At 46.0% G+C, this 26,865-nt stretch overlaps 1 protein-coding gene across 3 annotated transcripts in view; it reads left to right on the top strand.

Annotated features, from left to right (window-relative positions):
- The window catches only part of ANAPC1 (anaphase promoting complex subunit 1), a 365,074-nt gene that overhangs the window by 61,619 nt on the left and 276,590 nt on the right, over positions 1–26,865 (top strand). For all 3 annotated transcript variants that reach the window (XM_063918099.1, XM_063918098.1, XM_063918100.1), the window contains exons 9-16: positions 6,722–6,948; positions 8,448–8,654; positions 8,768–8,863; positions 16,982–17,072; positions 17,152–17,217; positions 17,457–17,597; positions 24,011–24,151; positions 24,254–24,314. In XM_063918099.1, coding sequence (XP_063774169.1) covers positions 6,722–6,948; positions 8,448–8,654; positions 8,768–8,863; positions 16,982–17,072; positions 17,152–17,217; positions 17,457–17,597; positions 24,011–24,151; positions 24,254–24,314 — 1,030 coding nt within the window. The remainder of the gene's footprint in view (positions 1–6,721; positions 6,949–8,447; positions 8,655–8,767; positions 8,864–16,981; positions 17,073–17,151; positions 17,218–17,456; positions 17,598–24,010; positions 24,152–24,253; positions 24,315–26,865) is intronic.

Genomic DNA, 26,865 nt, shown 5'->3' with positions numbered 1-26,865 from the left:
CGTGTACAGCCAGGGGAGGTCACACGCCGCAAGGGCTCGGCTGATGCTGCAGGCGGCCCCGGAGCGCGGCAAGTGAAGACTCTGGTGGGCGCGGAGGACGAAGCGGCGGGCGGGCCCGGAGCTGGGAGAGTAGGCGGTCCCGGAGCTGAGAGAGTAGAGAGGCGCTGGCTGCAGTGTACCGAGAGCGGAGGGGGAAACCATCAGCAGGTACACAACGAACGCCTCCCCATATACTTCATATATATTGATGAGGTGACTAATAATTTTGGCTGTCGGCCATTTTAATCTGCCAGCATTGCCGCCATTCTAAGGGGAGGTTATAAGCCCCCCTTCCCCCGTGCATAGTCGCTAACTTCATTTTAATGGGAGGGGATAAACCCTTACCCTGGTATTGACACATCAGGCTATTTTAGTGTAGCAGTAGCTCCCTCTACTGGTAGAGATATATATATATTTTACATGAGGATTTCCTAAAAATTTAATTCTTACTATTTATATCTTCAAAGGATTTCTATGCAAAGATCCTGAAGACAATACTGAGAAGCACGTGGACAACCTCACCACCGTAGCTGATTTACAGTTTGGTCTGTGAGGGTTGCAAACCGGCTGGTGAAAATTTTCTTTAAAAAAAATATTTTTTTTAGATTTTTACTTTTTGACATTTCTCCTTTTTATGAAGGGATAAGTTTGCCAGCCGGTTCCAATACCTTCGCTTCCGTCATCCCGCAGTCTTTCCCTTCCTAGTTTAAAGGGTGAAAGAGCTGCGTAATACCCTAGTACGGGGTTTATATAGCATGTCTAAAGAACCAAAGACTTCCAAGACCTGCTATGTTTGTACGAAGTGTAACAAAAAGAGCACGAGGCTTGGCAGCTCCGGGGTGTGCGACTCCTGCTTGGACAAGGACGCTCCACCTGGGAGCAGTGCTCCGCCTAGGTCATGGGAAGACAACCTGGCAAATAGAATCTCACAGGAGATGGCGGAATCCCGCAGACAGCAATCAGAATGTGCTACGGGATTCTCCAAGACGATGGAGGAATTTCTCATCAAGTTAATGCCGCGAGCACATGCAGAAACGAATGTGCGCAAGGCAGTTAAAAGACCTCTTCCTATCATAACGGAACCAGACGAAATCCTCTCATTGATACCGAGGAAGGTGAGTTAATGGAATCTACCCTGGACGCCGATTCTACAGAAGTAGACACGGCAGTCTCAGGTATTGAGTCTTTGATTGAGGTGGTAAAAGAGATCCTTGACTTCAAGGTGGAAGACGTCAAGGAACCAGAAGAATTCGATTTATTCGAATCCCAAAAGCCGCGTTCTACGGTGTTTCTCATTCCTAAATCCCTCCAATCTCAGATGGAGGAGGCTTGGAAACACCCGGACAAACGCTTTCAATTTCCAAAGCGGTTTCAAGCAACTTATCCCCTATCTAAGGGTGTCATGGATAAGTGGGAGACTCCACCTGTAGTGGATGCTTCCTTAGGAAGGTTATCGAAGAAGACAATATTGCCGATACCTAATGTGACGACTTTAAAGGATGCGTCAGATCGGAAGGTGGACACAACTTTAAAGTCAATATTCATGGCAGCAGGTGCAGCACAGAGACCTGCGATCGTATGTGCTTGGGTCAACAAGGCCATGGGCGCGTGGTCTGGGCGTATTGTACAAGCTATTGAGGAGGAAAATAGCTTGGAAGAGATTACCCAACTGGCGGACCACATTCGAGAATCTGCTTCATACTTGTGTCAAGCCTCACAGGATGTTAGCAGAATAGCATCTCCGTTTCAGCTATATCAGCTAGACGGATTTTATGGCTCAGGGAATGGCAAGGCGACTCTGTCACCAGGAAGGCAGTGGAATCCATCCCCTTTGGGGGGGGAGATGCTTTTCGGTGCTGAGTTGGATAAGTGGATTTCGCAGGCTACAGCAGGGAAGTCTACCTTTCTGCCTACTCCATATACGAGAGCCGTTCCACAGGCTAGAAGAGGATATTCGGGATTGGCGTTTAATTCATTTAGATCGCGGTCCTTTCGAGGACGAGGTTTTGGTACACAAGTCCGTGGAGGCAGAGGTAGAGGCCGCGCACAGGCAGCAGCCAGACAACAGGATAAACTTGTTGACAAGACCGTGGCATGACGGTCTTCCGGCCCACCTGGTGGGCGCCCGTCTGGAAGGTTTTCGGGACAATCACCTCTCCAGATCCTTGGATCAACGACATAATCTCCCAAGAGTACAGACTGGATTTTCAACAGAGACCTCACAGTCAGTTTTTTACAACGGGTCTGCCTTAATGCCCTCAGAAGGCAGAAGCACTACTGACAGCCATTCAAGAATTATTACGGTCAGAGGTCATTACTACAGTTCCCGCCTCTCAGAGAGGAACGGGTTTTTATTCCAGTCTTTTTGTGGTGCCAAAGCCACAGGCCGATCCTCAATTTAAAATTTTTAAACCAGTTTCTAAAGATATACAGATTCAAGATGGAATCAATCCAGTCGGTCACTGCAGGTCTGGAACAGGGCGAATTCATGGTGTCCATGGACATAAAGGATGCATACCTGCATATTCCAATTTGGGCTCCCCACCAAGCTTACCTAAGGTTTGCACTGGTGAAGGATCATTACCAATTCAGAGCCCTGCCATTTGGTCTATCATCAGCGCCGAGGATCTTCACAAAGATAATGGCAATCATGGTTGCGGGGTTGAGAATGTTGGGAGTCACGATCATACCTATCTAGACGATCTTCTGATCAAGGCTTCCTCTTAAGAGAAGCTGATCAAAGATGTTCAGACGTCTCACCTATTTCTCATTCAACACGGATGAATTGTGTACTTCCAGAAATCCAACCTCACTCCGACTCAACAAATTCAATTCCTTGGTCTCATCTTGGACACGGTACAATTAAAGATTTTTCTGCCAGAATCCAAGATCAAGGATATACAGAAGTTAGTAGATCAAGTACTAAGGACACAGTCAGTGTCTCTGCGCCTCTGTGTACAACTTCTCGGAAAAATGGTGGCGTCGTTCGAAGCTCTCCAGTACGGCAGGCTTCATTCACGACCGTTCCAGATGAACCTCCTTGCTCAGGGAGCCGGTTCACACTGGCTTCTTCATCGTCGGATCCGACTTCACCCACACGTACGAGTCTCCTTGATTTGGTGGTCGTTACACAAGAATCTCGCAGGGAAGAGATTCGGGATATGGAATTGGAGAATCCTGACAATGGACGCCAGCCTCAGGGGTTAGGGTGCCGTCTTCGAGGACCATCAGTTTCAGGGACGATGGACGTTACAGGAGAGCAGATTGCCCATCAACATTCTCGAACTAAGAGCAGTTTACAATGCACTTCTCCTCGCCGAAGACTTAGTCAGGAATCACTACGTGAGGGTACAGTCGGACAATGTCACAACGACGGCTTACATAAACCGTCAGGGAGGAACAAGGAGCAGAATGGCGTTAAGAGAAGCCACAAAGATATTGGTATGGGCGGAAAGGCGAAACATCATACTCTCGCCAGTGTTCATTCCAGGTGTGGAGAACTGGGAAGCAGATTATCTCAGTCGACAGGACATGCACTCGGGAGAGTGGTGCCGGCATCCACGTATTTTCGACGTGGTGAGGAGATGGGGTCTTCCTCAAGTGGACCTCATGGCGTCTCGGCAAAACCGTCAACTGCCCCATTATGTGCCCAGAACAAGGGATCCGGCAGCAGAAGGAGTGGACGCATTGACACTTCCTTAGGGGTACGAAAGAGTTTACATCTTTCCACCGTTTCCACTCATTCCCAGGGTTCTGAAGAGGCTGAAACGAGAGCGAGTGTGTGCGATTCTAATTGCACCAGATTGGCCACGCAGGAGTTGGTACTCGGATCTACAAGGCTTGTTAGCGGACAAACCATGGCGGTTACCTCAGAGAGAGGACCTGCTATCTCAAGGCCCGTTTCTACATCCGGACCTGAACAGGCTGAGTTTAACGGCGTGGCTATTGAGACCAGGATCTTAAGGAACAGAGGGATACCTAGAACGGCTATTCCTACGATGATTGCAGCTCGAAAGCCGGTCACGGCCGGGCATTACTACAGAATTTGGAAGAAGTACATCGACTGGTGTAAGGAACGTGGATGGAATTCGACGACCTTCCACTTATCCAGACTTTTACTTTTCCTTCAGGCCGGACTAGATTTAGGTCTGCGCCTGGGATCTCAGAAGGTTCAAGTGTCGGCTCTTTCCATCCTTTTTCAACAGCGGTTGGCAGCCTTACCAGAGATTCAGACCTTTTTACAGGGTGTTCTGAGAATACAACCCCCGTTTCGTCCTCCCACTGCACAGTGGGATCTCAAATTGGTATTAGATTTTTTGAAATCACCACTCTTTGAACCGTTACCGAGAATAGATCTGAAACATCTCTCTTGGAAGGTAACGTTGTTGCTAGCCTTGGCTTCGGCTAGGCGGGTTTCTGAGTTAGGAGCCTTATCGTGTAAGTGTCCTTTTTTGATTTTTCATGAGGACCGGGGCGGAGCTCCGTACAAAAGCGGATTTCCTTCCGAAAGTTGTTTCGGGGTTTCGTGTAAACCAGCCGATTGTGGTCCCATCTTTCCAGTGTCTGGCAGATGGGGATGTATCCTTGGATGTTGTCCGAGCGTTGCGGGTATACGTACACATTACTTCGTCCTTTAGAAAGTCCGACCATTTATTTGTCCTGTATGATGGGCCAAAGAAGGGTTGGCCGGCTTCTAAGCAATCTCTGTCCAGATGGATTAGACTTGCCATTCGGCAAGCTTATGTTTCCTGTGGTAAACAGGTTCCTGTACAGACGGGTGCTCATACTACCCGGTCGGTGGGTGCCTCCTGGGCGGCTGCTAGAGGTGCTTCCACGACTCAACTTTGCAGAGCGGCGACGTGGTCTTCAGCCCACACGTTCGCTAAATTTTACAAGTTTGATACCTTTGCGTCCGAGCATTCTAAGTTCGGACGTTTGGTTTTACAGGCGACAGACAGCACTCCCTCCCTAGGGGATAACTTTGGGACGTCCCCTAATGTCTAAGGAACTCCAGTGTCCCCTAGTGGATGAAAGAGAAAAGAGGATTTTGGTACTTACCGATAAATCCATTTCTCTGAATCCTCTAGGGGACACTGGACGCCTGCCTCGGTGCTGTCAGCCTGCTGTGTTTGGGTTATTGTTTAAACAGTTCGTACAAACAGTGTTAGTTCGGTTAAAGAAGTGCTTGGTTGCTGTTTGTTATGTTGTACGGTTCGGTTCCTCGCCAGGTGCGGTAGTCTCATGTCCTATTCTCTCAGTCCAATTTTCAAAACTGAGGGAGGAGGGATGTGAATGGGGAGGAACCGGCTGTGCAGACAATACTGATTTAGATTGTGCCACACCTCTGGTTTGCAAGCTTCACAGCCCTAATGTCTAAGGAACTCCAGTGTCCCCTAGAGGATTCAGAGAAATGGATTTATCGGTAAGTACCAAAATCCTCTTTTTCCTATCTAATAGACAGGAAAAAACAGACGCCCAACCGACTTTTCAGACATTTGAATCTCACCCTTAGTGTTAAAAAAAAAAAAAAGAAGGCACGTTTTGAGTTTGCCAAAAGGCATGTGGACGACTCCCCAAATGTATGAAGGAAGGTGCTCTGGTCAGATGAGACTAAAATTATACTTTTCGGCCACCAAGGAAAATGCTATGTCTGGCGCAAACCCAACACATCCCATCACCCCAAGAACACCATTGAAACATGGTGGTGGCAGCATCATGCTGTGGGGATGTTTTTCAGCAGCAGGGACTGGGAAACTGTTTTGAGTTGAGGGAAAGATGGATGGTGCTAAATACAGAGATAATCTTGAGCAAAACCTGTTTCAGGCTACGCGTGATTTGAGACTGGGACGCAGGTTCACCATCCAGCAGTACAATGACCTGAAGCATTCTGCTAAAGCAACACTCGAGTGGTTTAAGGGAAAACATTTAAATGTGTTGGAATGGCCTAGTCAAAGCCCAGATCTCAATCCAATTGAGAATCTGTGGTCAGACTTGAAGATTGCTGTTCACAAGCGGAAACCATCCAACATGAAGGAGCTGGAGCAGTTTTGCCTTGAGGAATGGGCAAAATTCCCAGTGGCAAGATGTGGCAAGCTCAAGAGGTGGCTCTACAAAGTACTGACTTTAGGGAAGTCAATAGTTCTGCATGCTGAAGTTTTCTGTTATTTTGTCCTATTTGTTGTTTCCTTCACAATAAAAAAAAATACATCTTCAAAGTTGTAGGCATGTTCTGTGAATGAAATGATGCAAACCTTCAAACAGTCCATTTTATTTCCAGGTTGTGAGGCAACAAAACATGAAAAATGCAAAAGGGGTGAATACTTTAGCAAGGCACTGTATATGGAATAAAGTTGTGCTTGTGGAGGAAGCTAGGTTTCTGCATATACAAGACTTGTTATACTATACCATTGCAGGCAGCCACTGATAGCAGCTCTTCAGTGTATCAACCTATTGCACATATCCCATGCTTTGAATTATTTTAGTAAATCTTTTATTTATAAAGCAATTTGGATTTTAGATAAAGCAATACACAGCCTCATTATTAGTGTTGCACAGATTTGGGTGTTCATTTTAGGGAGGGATGGGTGACATGTTTATTGTTACAATCTCTGTGATGTAGGTTTAATGTGTTTCTACTATAATTAAGCTGCATGCTTCTCCTTTTTGTGTCCTTTACGTATAGGAGCAGAATGCAGTCCTAAAATATCCGGATCAGCAGGGCACCCCACAGCATGGGACGATGAACAGCTCTCTCACAGCTCATCTACGCAGTGTGTCCAAAGGAGATTCCCCAACAGCCTCCCCATTCCAGAACTATTCCTCCCTCCACAGCCAAAGTCGCTCAGTGTCCTCCCCCAGCATGCATTCTCGTTCCCACTCCCCCTCTATATCCAACATGGCTGCTCTCAGGTGAGTAAGCAAAGTAACGCCATCTCTTATTCATTGAATTAGCTGTCTTTGTTCCATATCCTAATAAATTATATATAGAGACTGTATATTAAAATGGCAATGGTTCCCCTTAACGCTTGTCATCTCTTGCATAAGTACTAAAATATGCTGCTGTTGCCTGATTAAGGCACGAAAGAAAACCTTTAGATCCCGCCCAGTGATGCACTTCCTGCGTTTCTTCTGCCTAGGCCCTGGAATCTCCTTAGGCCTTCTTTCAGGATTTTAGCTAGAGCATGACGTTATAGAGGCGAGTATTCACTTACTGGCTGAATTTATAGAAAATCGGCACCGTGATGTACTTTAACTGAACAAATTTGTACCCATATCAGACGACGCCAGTTTCTGGAACCAACTTGGTTTCCTAGCCGAAAGTTATATCTCTCTACTGTAAGCTACAGTGGGTGGGGATTAGTATTGCGCTAACAATGTTCAGATGACAGGTTTATAGCAGGATATAAGTGTTTTTCGATGTACAATTTAATCCTGAGATTTGTAGCTGCATATGATACCGATGGTCATGGAATTGAACAATATTTTGCTACTGCGTGTGAGTGTTGCATATACACAAAGCTGGAGCAGGTTTCAATGGTGCGACCAATGCAGGTGTCTGACACACAGGGCAGTATTACAGCGTCTCCTGACACTGACAGTGAGCATCTCAGTCTCGCACATTTAGTGTCCACGCTGGGCTGTTTTAGCAGGATTCCTCGCCCTGCCAAATTTTTAAAGGGCAAAATGCACCCTTCCCTTTTATCGGCACCCTACTTAAACAGCCTGCCGTACTGCCGCTGCCTGAATAGATGCCATGCGCACGTCATCTATTCACATTACAGGAAGATCTTGGGGGAAGCCCCCATCAGTGACACCAACGGCTGGGGCATGCCCCCATTAGTGATATCAAGGGGGCCAGTCCGCCCCAAATAGTGACGCCAGTGGGGCCACACCCCCTCTCCGGGCGGCTGCGCCTCCTTTTCGAAGGCACTTGCGCGTGATACCGAAGAACCTCTGCGCCCTGCCCACAAAAAATCCTGGAGGTAACACTACACATTCATGCACACGGATGTATACCAGGGAGGACTTTGTAGCAGCGTTTGCATAAAGTGGCAGAGGTGTGACCGATGGTGGTGTCTGGCGCACAGAGCAGTATTACAGCGTCTACAAACGCTGACAGTGGACAACTCAGTCCTTGCACATTAATGCACATGGATGTATGACTTTGTAGCAGCATTTGCATAAAGTGGCATAGATGTAACTGCCAAAAGGAGAAGCTCTAGATCAGACACAGAGTTCCTAAGTAAGTTTTCCAATGATTGAGACTAGGGTCGCAGAACTTGTTTTTTCCTGCTGAGCTGCTGGTTGGAACGGTAACATTGCAATTAGAGGCATTACTAGTGCTTTGCTAATAAATGTACAGTAAGATTATTTTAAACAGAATATTAATACTACTACTTTTCTCACAGCCGCTCCCATTCACCTGCTCTAGGAGTGCAGTCTTTCTCTAGTGTACAGAAGTTCAATTTCTCCAGTTACACACCGTCGCCAAAGAGGTTAGGAGCTTCCCATTCTCCTAACAGCACATCCAGCGATTTCCTCTCTGCAGAAACAGAGCCCATTGTTCCTGAGCTCTGCATCGACCACCTGTGGACAGAGACCATTGTAAACACAAGGTAAGAGTCAGCGTGCTAAAGTTAATATGCAGAAATATAACCGCGCTTCCATTATTCACACATTTGTTTACAGATTATTAGCATTTGCCTTTTGTTTTATTTTGCATCCACAGGGAAAAGAACTCTCAGGCCACAAAAGTGTTTATCACAACTGATCTGTGTGGACAAAAGTTTCTATGCTTTGTTGTAGAGCCCCAGCACCAACTGCGGTGAGTCTTCTCTGCAGGGAAAGGGAGGGTGGACCAGCAAGTCAATTAAATGCTCTACTTAAGGGGAGTACACACGGAGAGATCAGTGCTTAAAGTCTAAGCAATCTGACTAGATTTCTTAGAACTTAAGCACTGATCTCTCAGTGTGTACGCCCCACAGCGATAGGGATGCGTAGTCCCGCGCGTCGCTATCGCCGGTGCTAGATTGGCCGGCATGCAGGCACAATCTAGCACATCACTCATTTCAGCAAAGTCTTGGTAGCGATATTTGATACCGATCTACATTTGTTTGATTACTCAAGCTATTTTGACTGGATAAAATAGAGAGACTTTGAAGTACAGATAGCATGTGCTAATGGACTATAGCTGATATTTAAACCTTGAGCATAAAAAGAATACAATTGCAATAAATGCTGATATAAAATCAAATACAGGTTTATGAAACTAAATACCAATAAATTAAGAATGATGAAGATAGCATGTCTGTGATAGAGCACTCCTATAATAGAGTAGAATAAGTTGATCGCAGCAGGATATTTTTTAGCAGTTGGGCAAAACCATATGCACTGCAGGGGAGGCAGATATAACATTTGCAGAGAAAGTTAGATTTGGGTGGGTTATTTTGTTTCTGTGCAGGGTAAATACTGGCTGCTTTACTTTTACACTGCAATTTAGATTGCAGATTGAACTCACCCCACCCAAATCTAACTCTCTCTGCAAATGTTATATCTGCCCCCCCTGCAGTGCACATGGTTATGCCCAACTGCTAAAAAATTTCCTGCTGCGATCAGCTTGGAATTACCCCCATAGTGCTGTCATTTGTTGCCATGCATGTCTTTTAAAATAAATTGTAAATCACTCAGAGTTTCATCCATGAAGAAGCTGGAAACCAGTTAAAATGTAATCACTTCTTTACAGTGTCCTCATATGTTCCTGTAGCAGGAGTCATATGGGTGAAATCCAGGCTATCAATCAGAAAGTAACAGAGTCAAGTGGCAGTTCAAATCTATAGAGCACAGACATCCACACACACGACTGGATTCTCTGCGTGCTGAGGAGCAATTTCATCACACAGAAAGTTTGATAGGCTGTGTAAGGACAATGGGAGGTTGTTCCAGTTTTTAATTGATGTACCCATACTGCCAATCAAATTACAAAAAGAACCATTCACACGATGAATCCATAAATACAATTGCTCAGTTATTCGTTAGATAAATCTTATCATAATGTGACGTTAAAAAGCTTATTTACAAGGACAAGAGTCATATCTTAAAAGGAAGTGGTTTCCATAAATAACATTAAATACAGGCGTTTGAAAAACCTCAAGGTTGAGTTACAGAAATTATTGGATACTTATAGCTCAATCAAAGAAACATAAATAATAAAAGTACAAATAAAAAAAAACAACCATCTGCTTACCAGTGCAAAGCAACCACCCCCGTCCCTGTACTTATCACTAACTCCAGACCTTATACACATTATTATTATTTATTATTATCCTTTATTTATATAGCGCCACAAGGGTTCCACAGCGCCCAATTACAGCGTACATAAACAAATAATCAAACAGGAAAACAGCAACTTACAGTTGACGACAATATAGGACAAGTACAGGGTAAATAAACATATACCCCTTTCACATCGCACTGAAAACCCGGTACCGACACGGCATATTGCCGTGTCGAAACGGGTCCGTGTGCGATGTGAAAGGTCCAATTGTGAATTAGCGGGTCGCCTGACCCGGTAATTCAACCCGGTAAAAAAGAAGGGTTTTACCCGGGTTGATTACCGGGTCAGGTGCGGTGTGAATGGGAGCCGTGTCGATGCGACACGGTTCCCATTCACAGCATAGGGAGAGGCGGCGCAGGAGATGAGCTCATCTCCCAGCGCCGCCTCCACCCCCGCCCCTGCTGCTGCTGCTCCCTCCGCTGCTATGGCAACCGACCCGGTATATTGCCGGGTCGGAAAGCCAGCAGCGGAGCGCAAATGCCGGATCCCACCCGGTAAGTACACGTTTGTCTTACCGGGTAGGATCCGGCATTTGCGGTGTGAATGCGGTAATAGCTACATCAGCAGATGACACTGGAATAAGTATCAGGTGGCAGAAGACTGCTGGATTTGGTGCAGCTGAAGATTATTAAAGTAAGAAAAGGGTAAGCACATGAGGGAAGAGGGCCCTGCTCGTGAGAACTTACATTCTAAAGGGGAGGAATAGACAGACAGGGGTGAGACAGATGGGGTACATAGAGAGCGTGGAACAGAGGTTTAGGATGAGATTTGGCTGGGTTTGGTGAAGAAGTGGGTCTTGAGAGCCCGTTTGAAGTTTTGTAGAGAGGTGGAGAGTCTGAGGGGGAGAGGTAGGGAATTCCAGAGAAGTGGTGCAGCACGTGAAAAATCTTGGAGGTAGGAGTGGGAGGAAGTAATCCGTAGGCAGGAGAGTCGGCGAGCATTAGCAGAGCGAAGAGGACGGGTGGGAGTGTAAAGCGAGATAAGATCAGAGATGTAGATGGGAGAGGAGTGGGTGAGGGCTTTGTAAGCAAGTGTGAGAAGCTTGAAATGGATTCTGAAAGGGAAGGAGAGCCGGTGAAGGTCTAGTAAGAGAGGAGAGGTGGACGTAGTGCGTTTGGTGAGGAAAATGAGCCGGGCAGCAGCATTGAGGATAGATTGGAGTGGAGAGAGGTATTTGTCAGGAGGAGATTACAGTAGTCCAGTCTGGAGATGACCAGTGAGTGGATAAGAGTCTTAGTAGCATCCTGGGTCAGAAAGGGTCTGATCCTGGAAATATTTTTTAGATGAAAACGGCAGGTTTGTGAGAGGTGCTGAATGTGTAGTTTGAAGGAGAGGGAGAAGTCAAGGATTACTCCAAGACAGCGCACTTGGGGGGTAGAGGAGATAGTAGTGCCATCAATAGATAATGAGATTGTAGGAGGTGAGGTTATGCGGGAGGGAGGGAAGATGATCAGCTCGGTCTTAGACATGTTAAGTTTAAGAAAGCGCTGGGACATCCAGGAAGAGATAGCAGAGAGACAGTTGGAGATACGAGTGAGGAGAGCAGGGGAGAGGTCTGGAGAGGAAAGATAGATTTGAGTGTCATCAGCATAGAGATGATATTGGAAACCAAAAGAACTAATGAGCTTACCTAGTGAGGACGTATAGAGAGAGAAGAGAAGAAGACCAAGGACAAAACCTTGGGGTACCCCTACAGTTAGTGGAAGTGAGGGGGAGGTGGAGTCATAAGAGGAGACAGAGAATGAACGGTCAGAAAGGTAGGACGACAACCAAGAGAGGGCAGTGTCACGTAGACCAATGGAGTGAAGGATTTGCAGTAGGAGAGGATGGTCCACAGTGTCAAAAGCAGCAGAGAGATTAAGTAGAGAGTAGTGTCCCTTAGATTTAGCAGCATGGAGGTCATTGCATACTTTTGTAAGGGCAGTTTCAGTGGAGTGGAGAGGACGGAAGCCAGACTGGAATGGGTCAAGCAGTGAGTGTGAGGAAAGAAAGGAAGTAAGGCGGTTGTAGACAATACGCTCAAGGAGTTTGGAGGCAAAAGGGAGGAGAGAGATGGGTCGGTAGTTGGAGAGAGTGTTTGGATCAAGGGTAGGTTTTTTAAGAATAGGAGAGATGAGTGCGTGCTTGAAGGCAGAGGGGACAGTGCCTGATGAGAGGGAGAGATTGAGAAGGTGGGAAAGATGGGAACAAGCAGAAGAAGAGAGGTAGCAGAGGAGGCGGGAGGGGATAGGGTCAAGTGGGGAGGTGGTGAGGGGACAGGAACGAATGAGGGCCATGACTTCCTCTCCAGATGCATGGGAGAAAGATGACAGAGTTGGTGCGAGGGATGGGGAGGGTTGGTAAGGGATGGGAGAAGGCTGGTTACTGATGGTCTGGTGTGATGTGATGTCCTGACGTATGGAGTTAATTTTGGATGTGAAGTAAGTGGCAAAGTCAAGAGCAGAGAGTGAGGAAGGGAGACGAGGTGGAGGTGGGCAGATGAGTGAGTTGAGAGTGGCAAAGAGGCGCCGGGGGTTGGAAGACTGGGAGGAGATGAGGTTCTTGAAGTATGACTGTTTAGCAAGAGAAAGTGTACAAAAGATTGGCGCTCTACAGTACACACACTATATCCAATTGGATTCAGACAGCTGCTCACCAGTTGTGGGCGGGCTGCCCCAACAATGGATCAAAATTAATGTGAAAAAAAGAGAGAAAATGGGAGCGCTGGATGAATCTAATATATATTTTTTATTAAAATATAGTTATATCAACCACATAAAAATACAGTACATAAACTGGCCTAAAGATAATAAACAATTAATAATGTATAAATATATACAAGACTGCCATATCTCCTGAACCAATATGAGTGAGAAAACCTTTAATAAACTTTAATTAAGAGCTGCACTGGTGCTTCATGAAAATCAGCCGTGCGTCCACGAGCTGAAATACTTATAGGAAGGAGACTGATGAGAGGTGCCTCTGTTATAGATCACTGTTAAAATGTACACTCTCTTCTCCTTGCACACAAAAGAACCTCATTGGCAAAGAGTGTCCCAGTATTGAGATTGCGGACACCCGCGCTGTATTATTATGTGACAAATAGACGTTGATGGTCAAATTCACTTGTAGTATATCACCTGATGTGAGAGCCTCTCCGTCAAAGGCGCTGTACTGAGCCGGGTCTGCAGCGGCTCTGTGCAATAAAAGTACAGCTGGTCACGTCGCCAGTGAACCATCCAGACGAACGCGGTTGTTTTCTCCGCTAAAGGGTACTGTACCAATATGAATGTGCAGAAAAATTGGAGCAGAAGATTCCCCAGCCGCTGGTGAAAAGTCCGTTTTAATTGCGGCTATGGTCCACTCGATAGATACGGCTCACGGAGTGTCAGGAGAATGCAGCAGTCAGATGAAGTCCTTCAATGGAGTACCTTAACGCGTTTCTCGGCCTACAACGCTGGCCGTTTCATCAGAAGGAAATGAATAAACAGATAGTGGCTAGCCTTAGTATATATACCCTATTAATTAAAAAATCCTAATCAGCTGTGCCATTAAATTCAATTGATTCCAAACACAGGTCTCCTGTTAAGCTAAACCAGTATATTAAACCACTGAAAAAGTGTATGAAAAGAAAAATATATAAAAAAGTAAATATATGGGCATGTATATCTAAACACAAATATTTGTGTTTAGATATACATGCCCATATATTTACTTTTTTATATATTTTTCTTTTCATACACTTTTTCAGTGGTTTAATATACTGGTTTAGCTTAACAGGAGACCTGTGTTTGGAATCAATTGAATTTAATGGCACAGCTGATTAGGATTTTTTAATTAATAGGGTATATATACTAAGGCTAGCCACTATCTGTTTATTCATTTCCTTCTGATGAAACGGCCAGCGTTGTAGGCCGAGAAACGCGTTAAGGTACTCCATTGAAGGACTTCATCTGACTGCTGCATTCTCCTGACACTCCGTGAGCCGTATCTATCGAGTGGATCATAGCCGCAATTAAAACGGACTTTTCACCAGCGGCTGGGGAATCTGCTGCTCCAATTTTTCTGCACTGCTGCACATTCAAATTGGTACAGTACCCTTTAGCGGAGAAAACAACCGCGTTCGTCTGGATGGTTCACTGGCGACGTGACCAGCTGTACTTTTATTGCACAGAGCCGCTGCAAATCCGGCTCAGTACAGCGCCTTTGACGGAGAGGCTCTCACATCAGGTGATATACTACAAGTGAATTTGACCATCACCGTCTATTTGTCATATAATAATACAGTGCGGGTGTCCGCCATCTCAATACTGGGACACTCTTTGCCAATGAGGTTCTTTTGTGTGCAAGGAGAAGAGAGTGTACATTTTAACAGTGATCTATAACAGAGGCACCTCTCATCAGTCTCCTTCCTATAAGTATTTCAGCTCGTGGACGCACGGCTGATTTTCATGAAGCACCAGTGCAGCTCTTAATTAAGGTTTATTAAAGGTTTTCTCACTCATATTGGTTCAGGAGATATGGCAGTCTTGTATATATTTATACATTATTAATTGTTTATTCTCTTTAGGCCAGTTTATGTACTGTATTTTTATGTGGTTGATATAACTATATTTTAATAAAAAATATATATTAGATTCATCCAGCGCTCCCATTTTCTCTCTTTTTTTCACATTCATTAGCAAGAGAAAGGGCAGCACTGAAGGATGAGAGCATAAGTTTGAAATGGAGGAAGTCTGCCTTAGAGCGTGATTTCCTCCAGTGTCGCTCAGCAGTACGTGAGCATTTTTGCAGATATCTGGTGCATTTGGTGTGCCAGGGTTGAGGTGTTAATTTGCGAGGGTGAATAGTGGTTGGTGGAGCAACAGAGTCAAGAGCAGAAGTAAGGGAAGCATTGTATGTGGAAGTGGCTTGTTCAGGGCATGAAAGAGAGAGAATAGGAGAGAGAAGTGAGTCAAACAGGGAAGAAAGGAATGTGGTGTCAATAGCTTCAATGTTACGCTTAGTGATGGTAGCCTTAGGAGGTAGAGATGGGGAAGTCGAGAGAGATAGGTTAAAGGAGAGCAGGTGGTGGTCAGAGAGGGGAAATGGGGAGTTGGAAAAATCAGAAATATCACAGCGGTGAGTGAAGACCAGATCCAGTGAGCTCCCATTCACATGGGAGGGTGAGGAGGTCCACTGGGAGAGACCAAGTGAAGAGGTGAGGTTAAGGAGTTTAGAGGCAGGGGATTGTGTGGGGATGTCAATAGGGATGTTGAAATCGCCTAGGATAATGGAGGGAATGTCAGAAGAGAGGAAGTGAGGAAGCAAAGTTGTCGATGAATTTGGAACATATGCAGGTAATGTCTCCCTTACGCCAGTATAAAACAAGTTGGATTAAAGATTGTGTTTTATCAGCTTTTAGGATATTCCTGCGATATTCCTGGAATCTTGGATTTAGGGTTCTTGTTGTCCTTCCAGTATTTTGGACTCCACACTTATAATAGGTTAGACAGCATTTTTTGAATTGCATTTAATGAAGTCTTTCATGAAAATAGTCTATTTTGTTGCAAATGATTGAAAATTATTGCTTTTATTTCAACATAATTTAAAGTAATAGAGCCAGTTTAGGTCCGTGTGTTATATGGTCAATAAAGGATCCCTTTGTGATAATCTTTACCCCTTTGCTGCCGAGGATTTTCTCAGTACTGTGCTGAGCACAGCAGTCTCCTCTCTCCCTGCATGATGTGCCGCTGCACTGCTATATAGCTGCCAGCTGTAGTGGGCAGGTGAGACGTGTCACAGAGGAAGGGCAACCACACTCTATGCAATACCCACACAAGTTATACACCTTTTTGTTTTTCTTCAGAAGACTTTGCATATTCAGAAATCCTATCACACTGATCATCAGGCAGTAACTTCTTTCGGGGAACTCACCTTTTCCAACTGAGGGGTAAATTTACTAAGATGGGAGTTCTATTTAAGATGGGATGTTGCCCATAGCAACCAATCAGATTCCAGGTATTATCTTCTAGAAGGTGCTAGAAAAATGAGCAGTATAATCTGATTGTTTGCTATGGGCAACATCCCATCTTAAATAGAACTCCCATCTTAGTAAATGTACCACTGAGTGCCCCCATCTTTGTAGATGGTATGGTAAAAGAAAGTTTAAGTCACTACCCCCATACTTTTCATTTAGTTTCTTCACCACAGGTTTTTTCCACTCCATTGCTCCATTTGGTCCTCCTGGTTGTCTTGATTGGTTGGGGAAAGGAAACTTTGTTGTTTTTTTGTTTTGTTATTTATGCTATGGAGACTGATTGACTTAATGTCTAATGTGAGAACAAGTCCCACTTGTCCTCTGCTCCAAAGGGGTTAATATTTATGAAAGAAAAACAAGTCGGTGGAGTAGCTGTCATTTTAATTAAAGCTGATTATTTTTTTTTGTACGAATTATGTAAGTAGACTCTCCCTATGACTACAAATTCGAATACAAAAATATTAATAATTATAGGCTGCCCCCACTACGATCCAAAGAGATTTTGAAGCTATATTCGACATGGGTTTAGAAGACTGTGTAGTATCAAAGGACCTTATGCGGTATTTATACTAATGCATGATATTTGTTACTCATTTGTGTTTTCCTTCCAGTTTGGTGAAGTTTGAAGAAAGTAATGATAAATCACTGCTAATCTTTGGCTCTGTCACCAACATCTCGGCAAAGGATGCAGCGCCGGTGCAGGTACTTTTAGCTAAATTTCTACTAAATACAAAGGTGCCACCGTTTGTGTCACTAGAGATGTCTGCTTTCTCTATTATAGAGCATTAATACAATGGTGGTATTGGAAACCAACGGGAACTTGATTTTGTACACTGGAGTGGTTAAGGTCAGTTTCATTGTCTATGAACCAATTAATTGCATATTTATTTCAAGAGGAGACTACATCAAACTTATTTTGCATGTTACGTTTTTTGCACTCTATGAGACCCATCAGAATTGCTTTTTATGCTTCAAACATACTGTAGCATGTAAAGATTTTGTAGACATATCTGACTTTCTAAGATAAAGAAAAGGTGTTTTCCTGACATTTAACATTGAATTGCTTTTCCTTGTTTTATGCTGAAGGTCGGAAAGATTTTTATTCAAGGATTGCCTGCCCCATCCCTTGGCATGTCTAATCCAATGCCCCGTCCAAGCACACCACTTGAGAGCATCAGCACCCCTACTAAGCCCTTGGGCAAGCATTTGGTTCCTATGGATGAAGTGGTATGAGTGTGGTGCTTAATGTTTATGCTTATAAGTCTATTTAATGTTCCTTATGTGTACGGCTAACTTACTTTGATCATAAGCATTACAGCTGCATTTTATTATATGTCAGTCTTTTTTATTCTTATGATTACTGTTTACAATGCTCCACAAATACTGCAGTTCCAGCCATTCTACATACCAATGCATGAATACAATTAAGCATCATAACAAAGCAGGTTGTAACAATAGATATGTGAACTGTGCGTAAACAATTGTAGCTGGCACAGTGCAAAGTGCATGCATAGGAGGCAAACACATTAGAGAGATCTGGAATTTAAGAGTTAGGCAAAGAAGGTGCAGTCATGAAACATAGGGGTATATTCAATTCAAGTCGGATCCTGTCCAGCAAGCATTGTCGGAAAGGATCCGACAAAGCGCTATTCAATGAACGGGCAAATCCAACAGAATTTGTCTACGGCGCCGGCGCAGTGGGTACCCGTTCGCTCGGCTGCGATAAAAAGCAGCGAGCGAACGGGTCAGAATGACCCCCGTCATGCTCCGCAGTGCAAGACAGTGGTGCAAACAGGTCATACATAAAAGAGGAAAAAGCAGAGTAGACAAAATAAAGGCCGATGTACAGTTGTGCCTTGTCGTTAGTGCGTTTATTAATGCCGGACGTCTTTTTGTGCAATTTCTCTTACGTCCTAGAGGATGCTGGGGACTACATAAGGACCATGGGGTATAGACGGGCTCCGCAGGAGATAGGGCACCTAAAAAGAACTTTGACTATGGGTGTGCACTGGCTCCTCCCTCTATGCCCCTGCTCCAGACCTCAGTTAGATCTTGTGCCCAGAGGAGAAAGGGTACAATGCAGAGAGCTCTCCAGAGTTTTCTGTTTTAAAAGAATTTTGTTAGGTTTTTTATTTTTAGGGAGTCCTGTTGGCAACAGGCTCCCTGCATCGTGGGACTGAGGAGAGAGAAGCAGGGCTGGCTTTACGGTTGGGCTCTGTTTCTAGGCTACTGGACACCATTAGCTCCAGAGGGAGTCGGAACACAGGTCTCACCTGGGGTTCGTCCCGGAGCCGCGCCGCCGTCCTCCTCACAGATGCCGAAGATAGAAGCCGGGTGAGTATGAGAAGGCAGAAGACATCAGGCGGCAGAAGACATCAGATCTTCATGAGGTAAGGCGCGCAGTGGTATGCTGCGCGCCATTGCTCCCACTATACACACACAGAGCAGCACTGAAGGGTGCAGGGGGGGGGGGGGGGCGCGCCCTGGGCAGCAATATTCCTCACTTCTGGGCATGTTAAGATGGATTAGGCTGCGGAGGCAGTAAATCCAAGAATCCCCCGCCATTTTAATTTAAAAAAAAAGCACTGGAACCGAAGCCCGCCGTCGGGTGGGCGGGGCTTGATCCTCAGCACTAACCAGCCCCATTTTCTCCACAGAAGCTGCATGCTGAACGCTGGCTCCCTGGTCTCTCCCCTGCTGAGCTTCACATGCTGGAAAAAAGAGGAGGGGGGCACATTAGTGACGCAGTGAGTGGGAATTGGAATATTATTATATAAAAAAGCGCTATCTGGTCATATTTTTCCACAGTGTTATTAAGCGCTGGGTGTGTGCTGGCATACTCTCTCTCTGTCTCTCCTAAGGGCCTGGTTGGGGTTTTGTCCCCTTGTAGGTTAATCCCTGTGTGTGTGGGGTGTCGGTACGTGGTGTCGACATGTCTGAAGCGGAAGGCTTCTCCAAGGAGGAGGTAGAGCAAATGAGTGGTGTCCCCGTCGGTTGTGCCGACTCCGGAATGGATGGACATGTGGCATATGTTGAATGCAAGTGTGGCATCTTTACATAAAAGGCTTGATAAGGCTGAATTAGGGGGGACATCAGGGGCTCAATCCTCGGATTGGACCGACTCACAGGGCCCGTCGGGGTCTCAAAAGCGTCCCTTAACACAAGACGCTACTACCGACACGGATTCTAATTCCAGTGTCGACTATGACAAAGTAAAATTGCACCCTATGTTGACTAAAACCATTCAGTGTATTATTGTGGCAATAAGGGATGTGTTGCATATTGATGATGAACCCTCTGTCCCCGACACAAGGGTACACATGTTTAAGGAAAAGAAACAGATTATTAATTTTCCCACATCTCATGAATTAAATGATTTCTTTGGAAAAGCTTGGGAGACTCCGGAAAAGAGACCGCAGATCCCCAAAAGAATTTATATGGCATACCCCTTCCCTAAGCAGGACAGGGAGATTTGGGAATCACCCCCCACTGTGGACAAGGCCCTGACGCGCTTGTCCAAGAAAGTGGCGCTACCGTCTCCTGACACAGCGGCCCTTAAGGACCCTCCAGATCGCAGGCAAGAAACTACCTTAAAGTGTATTTATTCTCATACGGGTGCTGTGCTAAGACCGACAATTGCGTCGGCATGGGTGTGTAGCGCAATTGCAGCTTGGACAGATGAGCTGACAGATCAATTTGAAAATATGGATAAGGATACTATATTCTTAACTCTAGACCATATTAAAGACGCGGTCTTATTTATGAGGGATGCTCAAAGGGACATTGGACTGCTAGCTTCTAGGGCCAATGCCATGTCTATCTCGGCGAGAAGATCCTTATGGACTCGCCAATGGACGGGTGATGCGGATTCCAAAAAACATATGGAAGTACTACCCTATAAGGGTGAGGTATTGTTTGGGGATGGGCTGACGGACCTGGTTTCCACAGCTACAGCAGGTAAATCAAATTTTTACCATATATTCCCCAACAGCAAAAGAAAGTAACACCCTATCAGATGCAGTCTTTTCGGTCGCACAAATCCAGAAGAGGTCGGGGATCCTCTTTCCTCGCCAGAGGTAAGGGCAGAGGCAAAAGAGCACCTGCTTCGGCAGGTGCCCAGGACCAAAAGTCCTCCCCGGCTGCTCCAAAACCCACAGCATGACGCTGTGGCTCCCCTGAGGGAGTCCGCACCGGTGGGGGCACGTCTTCGACTTTTCAGTCAGGCCTGGGTCAGATCAGACCTGAATCCCTGGGTGTTGGAAATAGTTTCCCAGGGGTACAAACTGGAATTCGAGGAGGTGCCCCTGCGCCGATTTTTCAAATCGGCCCTACCAGCTTCCACATCGGAAAGGGATGTAGTGTTAGCTGCAATTCAAACGCTGTGTATACAGCAAGTGATAATCAAGGTTCCCCTGCACCAGCAGGGAAGAGGTTACTACTCAACCCTATTTGTGGTCCCGAAACCAGATGGTTCGGTCAGACGTATTTTGAATCTGAAATCCCTAAACCTGTACATAAAAAGATTCAAATTCAAAATGGAATCACTCAGAGCGATAATAGCCAACATGGATGAGGGGGAGTTTATGGTGTCTCTGGACATAAAGGATGCGTACCTTCATGTCCCCATACATGCCCCCCATCAGGAATACCTGAGATTCGCTGTACAGGATTGTCATTACCAATTTCAGACGTTGCCGTTTGGACTTTCCACGGCCCAGAGGATTTTCACCAAGATAATGGCGGAAATGATGGTGGTCCTGCGCAAGCATGGAGTCACAATTATCCCATACTTGGACGATCTCCTGATAAAAGCGAGATCAAGGGAGAAATTGCTGAGCAGTGTGGCACTCTCTCTGAGAGTGCTCCAGCAACACGGTTGGATTCTAAATCTACCGAAGTCACAGTTGATTCCGACAACTCGACTACCGTTCCTAGGTATGATACTGGATACGGAACAAATGAAGGTCTTCCTCCCAATAGAGAAAGCCCAAGACATCCAGAACATGGTCAGAGACATGCTAAAACCGAAAAGGGTGTCAGTTCACCAATGCACTCGAGTTCTGGGAAAAATGGTGGCGGCCTACGAGGCCATTCCCTTCGGAAGGTTCCATGCAAGGACTTTTCAATGGGACCTTCTGGACAAGTGGTCCGGGTCCCATCTGCACTTACATCGGAAAATAACTCTGTCCCCAGGGGCCAGAGTGTCTCTCCTGTGGTGGTTGCAAAGTGCTCACCTGCTGGAGGGTCGCCGGTTCGGAATTCAGGACTGGATCCTGGTTACCACGGACGCGAGCCTCTGAGGATAGGGAGCGGTCACACAGGGAAAAAACTTTCAGGGACTTTGGTCAGACCAGGATTCCTGTCTACACATCAATGTGTTGGAACTCAGGGCCATTTACAACGGCCTTCGACAAGCGGAGAGTCTTCTTCGAAACCTGCCGGTTCTGATTCAATCAGACAATGTCACAGCAGTGGCTCATGTGAACCGCCAAGGTGGGACAAGAAGCAGAGTCGCGATGGCGGAAGCCACCAGGATTCTTTGCTGGGCGGAAAATCATGTAAGCGCTCTGTCGGCTGTCTTCATTCCGGGAGTGGACAACTGGGAAGCAGACTTCCTCAGCAGACACGATCTCCATCCAGGAGAGTGGGGACTTCATCAAGAAGTCTTTGCAGACATAACACGTCTTTGGGGGAACTCCTCAAATAGACATGATGGTGTCACGCCTCAACAAAAAACTTCGGAGGTATTGTGCCAGGTCTCGGGACCCTCAGGCAGTGGCAGTAGACGCTCTGATAACACCGTGGGTGTTCAAATCGGTCTACGTGTTTCCTCCTCTTCCTCTCATCACAAAAGTGTTGAGGATCATAAGGCAAAGAAGAGTACAGACGATACTCGTTGTCCCAGACTGGCCTCGAAGGGCCTGGTACTCAGATCTACAAGAGATGCTCACAGGAGATCCCTGGCCTCTAACTCTGAGGGAAGACCTGTTGCAACAGGGGCCCTGTGTATTTCAGGACTTACCGCGGTTACGTTTGACGGCATGGCGGTTGAACGCCGAATCCTAGCGAAAAAGGGGATTCCGGAAGAGGTCATCCCTACTTTAATAAAGGCTAGGAAGGAGGTGACTGTTAAGCATTATCACCGTATCTGGCGAAAGTATGTGTCTTGGTGTGAGACCAAGAATGCACCTACGGAAGATTTTCATCTGGGTCGTTTTCTCCACTTCCTACAGACAGGAGTGGATATGGGCCTGAAATCAGGCTCTGTTAAGGTTCAGATTTAGGCCCTCTCGATTTTCTTTTAGAAGGAATTGGCTTCTCTTCCAGAAGTCCAAACGTTTGTAAAGGGAGTGCTACACATCCAGCCTCCTTTTGTGCCTCCAGTGGCACCGTGGGACCTCAACGTGGTGTTGCAGTTCCTAAAATCACACTGGTTTGAACCGCTTAACAAGGTTGAGTTGAAATTTCTTACTTGGAAGGTGGTCATGTTGTTGGCCTTGGCATCGGCAAGGCGAGTATCAGAATTGGCGGCTTTGTCACACAAAAGCCCCTATTTGATTTTTCATGTGGATCGAGCTGAATTGAGGACAGGTCCGCAATTTTTGCCTAAGTTGGTTTCTTCATTCCATGTGAATCAACCTATTGTGGTGCCTGTGGCTACAAGTGACCTGGAGGATTCCAGATCCCTGGACGTAGTCAGGGCCTTAAAGATTTATGTAGCCAGGACGGCTAGAATTAGGAAAACAGAGGCTCTGTTTGTCCTGTATGCGGCCAATAAGATTGGCGCACCTGCTTCGAAGCAGACTATTGCTCGCTGGATCTGTAATACGATTCAGCAGGCTCATTCTACGGCTGGATTGCCGGTACCGAATTCGGTTACGGCCCATTCCACTAGGAAGGTGGGCTCTTCTTGGGCGGCTGCCCGAGGCGTCTCGGCATTACAACTTTGCCGAGCGGCGACTTGGTCGGGGTCAAACTTTGGGCACAGTTCTCTAACTGAGGTCTGGAGGAGGGGCATAGAGGGAGGAGCCAGTGCACACCCATAGTCAAAGTTCTTTTTAGGTGCCCTATCTCCTGTGGAGCCCGTCTATACCCCATGGTCCTTACGGAGTCCCCAGCATTTTCTACGGACTAGGAGAAATAGAATTACCGGTAGGTTTAAAATCTTATTATTAATGCCGGACGTCTTTTTGTGCAATTTTTTTCCTCTTTAAAATGCATTTTATTTCCATTGCTTTGCGAATAAGACGCACAAGCAGACTCTGCTGATTAAAATGATATGTGGATACATCCGAAGTTGCACACAGCTAGGTATGCCACGTCTCATTTTAATCAGCAGAGTCTGCTTGTGTATCTTATTCACATAGTGATGCAAATAATACGCATTTTCGGCAAAGAGACACCTGACGTTGGCAGAGTTGCCCAGGAACTGCGGCTCACTTTCACCAGGTATCTGTTGGTGCATGGCTTATTGAGGCTAGATGTAAGAGGACACATCTGTATGAAAAAAAGGGTGGGAGAGGGTGGCATTTGCTGCACATTGATGTTTTGAAGATTACATTTTCTAAGGTAATGTGCACTGGTTAAGCTTCATGTACCTTATGATTGTTTCTGAAATTATACATTTTGATATTTTGCAGGCAGGAATGTTGTCCCCAGTTCCTGAGTTGCGGGATTCAAACCGAGTCAATGAGTCCAATTATCTAGATGATTGCACTTTTCATCAGTTTGGCACATACATTCACTCTGTGAGAGATCCTGTACATAATAGATTAACTCTGGTGGGTAATCTGATATACCTGTTTGTTTATTTTGTTGTGTATATGTATGTATGTACAGCTATATGACCACCTTTCTAATGAATTGTTGGATTTCCATTACAGGAATTGACAAGTGGGTCTATGGTTAGGATTACTATTCCAGACATTGCTACCTCGGAGCTAGGTAAGTTTAAAATACATTGTAGTCTTTCTATTTTTATATATTTTACTTGTGTCACAAGAATCTTATTTGAGTTGTGTGAATTAAACAGTAGAACTTGTACTCCGTGTATAATTCAGAACAAGTGAGTGGAGTCTACTTATGTAATAAATATGGGTCAGAAGGATGGACCAGGCTTGTTTTGTGGTCTTTGGCTCTAGAAAAACAGGATAACACCATTGAGAATGGTCTGCTCCTGCTCTGGCAGTCCCAAGTGACCATTTTTCACTTTACAGAAGCTGCTTCATGTCGAACATAATAAAACTGGTGCTTTTCTATTACGTCCTTGAGGATGTTGGGAACACCAAAAGAACCATGGGATATAGACGGATCCGCAGGAGACATGGGCACTTTAAGACTTTCAAAGGGGGCGTGACCTGGCTCCTCCCTCTATATCCCTCCCCAGACTCAGTTTAGAAAATGTGCCCTGCGAGATGGAGGCACTCGGGGGAGCTCTTAGAGTTTCTCTGAAAAGACTTAATGTTAGTTTCTCTAACGTCCTAAGTGGATGCTGGGGACTCCGTAAGGACCATGGGGAATAGCGGCTCCGCAGGAGACTGGGCACATCTAAAGAAAGCTTTAGGACTATCTGGTGTGCACTGGCTCCTCCCCCTATGACCCTCCTCCAAGCCCCAGTTAGATCTCTGTGCCCGAACGAGAAGGGTGCACGCTAGGGGCTCTCCTGAGCTTCTTAGTGAAAGTTTTAGTTTAGGTTTTTTATTTTCAGTGAGACCTGCTGGCAACAGGCTCACTGCATCGAGGGACTAAGGGGAGAAGAAGCGAACTCACCTGCGTGCAGAGTGGATTGGGCTTCTTAGGCTACTGGACATTAGCTCCAGAGGGACGATCACAGGCCCAGCTTGGATGGGTCCCAGAGCCGCGCCGCCGGCCCCCTTACAGAGCCAGAAGGCAGAAGAGGTCCGGAAAATCGGCGGCAGAAGACGTCCTGTCTTCAACAAGGTAGCGCACAGCACTGCAGCTGTGCGCCATTGCTCTCAGCACACTTCACACTTCGGTCACTGAGGGTGCAGGGCGCTGGGGAGGGGCGCCCTGAGACGCAATAAAAACACCTTGGATGGCAAAAAATGCATCACATATAGCTCCTGGGCTATATGGATGCATTTAACCCCTGCCAGAATCCATAAAAAAGCAGGAGAAAAGTCAGCGAAAAAGGGGCGGAGCCTATCTCCTCAGCACACTGGCGCCATTTTCCCTCACAGCTCCGTTGGAGGGAAGCTCCCTGGCTCTCCCCTGCAGTCACTACACTACAGAAAGGGTTAAAAAAGAGAGGGGGGCACTAATTAGGCGCAGTATTAACTATACAGCAGCTATAAGGGGAAAAACACTTATATAAGGTTATCCCTGTATTTATATAGCGCTCTGGTGTGTGCTGGCAAACTCTCCCTCTGTCTCCCCAAAGGGCTAGTGGGGTCCTGTCCTCTATCAGAGCATTCCCTGTGTGTGTGCTGTATGTCGGTACTTTTGTGTCGACATGTATGAGGAGAAAAATGATGTGGAGACGGAGCAGATTGCCTGTAATAGTGATGTCACCCCCTAGGGGGTCGACACCTGAGTGGATGAACTGTTGGAAGGAATTACGTGACAGTGTCAGCTCTGTATAAAAGACAGTGGTTGACATGAGACAGCCGGCTACTCAGCTTGTGCCTGTCCAGACGTCTCATAGGCCGTCAGGGGCTCTAAAGCGCCCGTTACCTCAGATGGCAGATATAGACGCCGACACGGATACTGACTCCAGTGTCGACGGTTAAGAGACGAATGTGACTTCCAGTAGGGCCACACGTTACATGATTGAGGCAATGAAAAATGTTTTACACATTTCTGATAATACGAGTACCACCAAAAAAGGGGTATTATGTTCGGTGAGGAAAAACTACCTGTAGTTTTCCTGAATCTGAGAAATTAAATGAGGTGTGTGATGATGCGTGGGTTTCCCCCGATAACTGATAATTTCTAAAATGTTATTGGCATTATATCCTTTCCCGCCAGAGGTTAGGGTGCGTTGGGAAACACCCCCTAGGGTGGATAAAGCGCTCACACGCTTGTAAGGGCTCTACCTTCGCCTGAGATGGCCGCCCTTAAGGATCCTGCTGATAGAAAGCAGGAGGGTATCCTAAAAGGTATTTACACACATACTGGTGTTATACTGCGACCAGCAATCGCCTCAGCCTGGATGTGCAGTGCTGGGTTGGCGTGGTCGGATTCCCTGACTGAAAATATTGATACCCTAGATAGGGACAGTATATTTTTGCCTATAGAGCATTTAAAAGATGCATTTCTATATATGCGTGATGCACAGCGGAATATTTGCCGACTGGCATCAAGTCTAAGCGCGTTGTCCATTTCTACCAGTAGAGGGTTATGGACACGTCAGTGGTCAGGTGATGCGTATTCCAAACGGCATTTGGAAGTATTGCTTTATTAAGGGAGGAGTTATTTGGGGTCGGTCTTTCAGACCTGGTGGCCACGGCAACAGCTGGGAATTCCATGTTTGTAC

This window comes from Pseudophryne corroboree, chromosome 4 (genome assembly GCF_028390025.1).
Source record: "Pseudophryne corroboree isolate aPseCor3 chromosome 4, aPseCor3.hap2, whole genome shotgun sequence".
Taxonomy (NCBI): domain Eukaryota; kingdom Metazoa; phylum Chordata; class Amphibia; order Anura; family Myobatrachidae; genus Pseudophryne; species Pseudophryne corroboree.
This window is presented reverse-complemented; position numbering and strand designations above follow the sequence as displayed.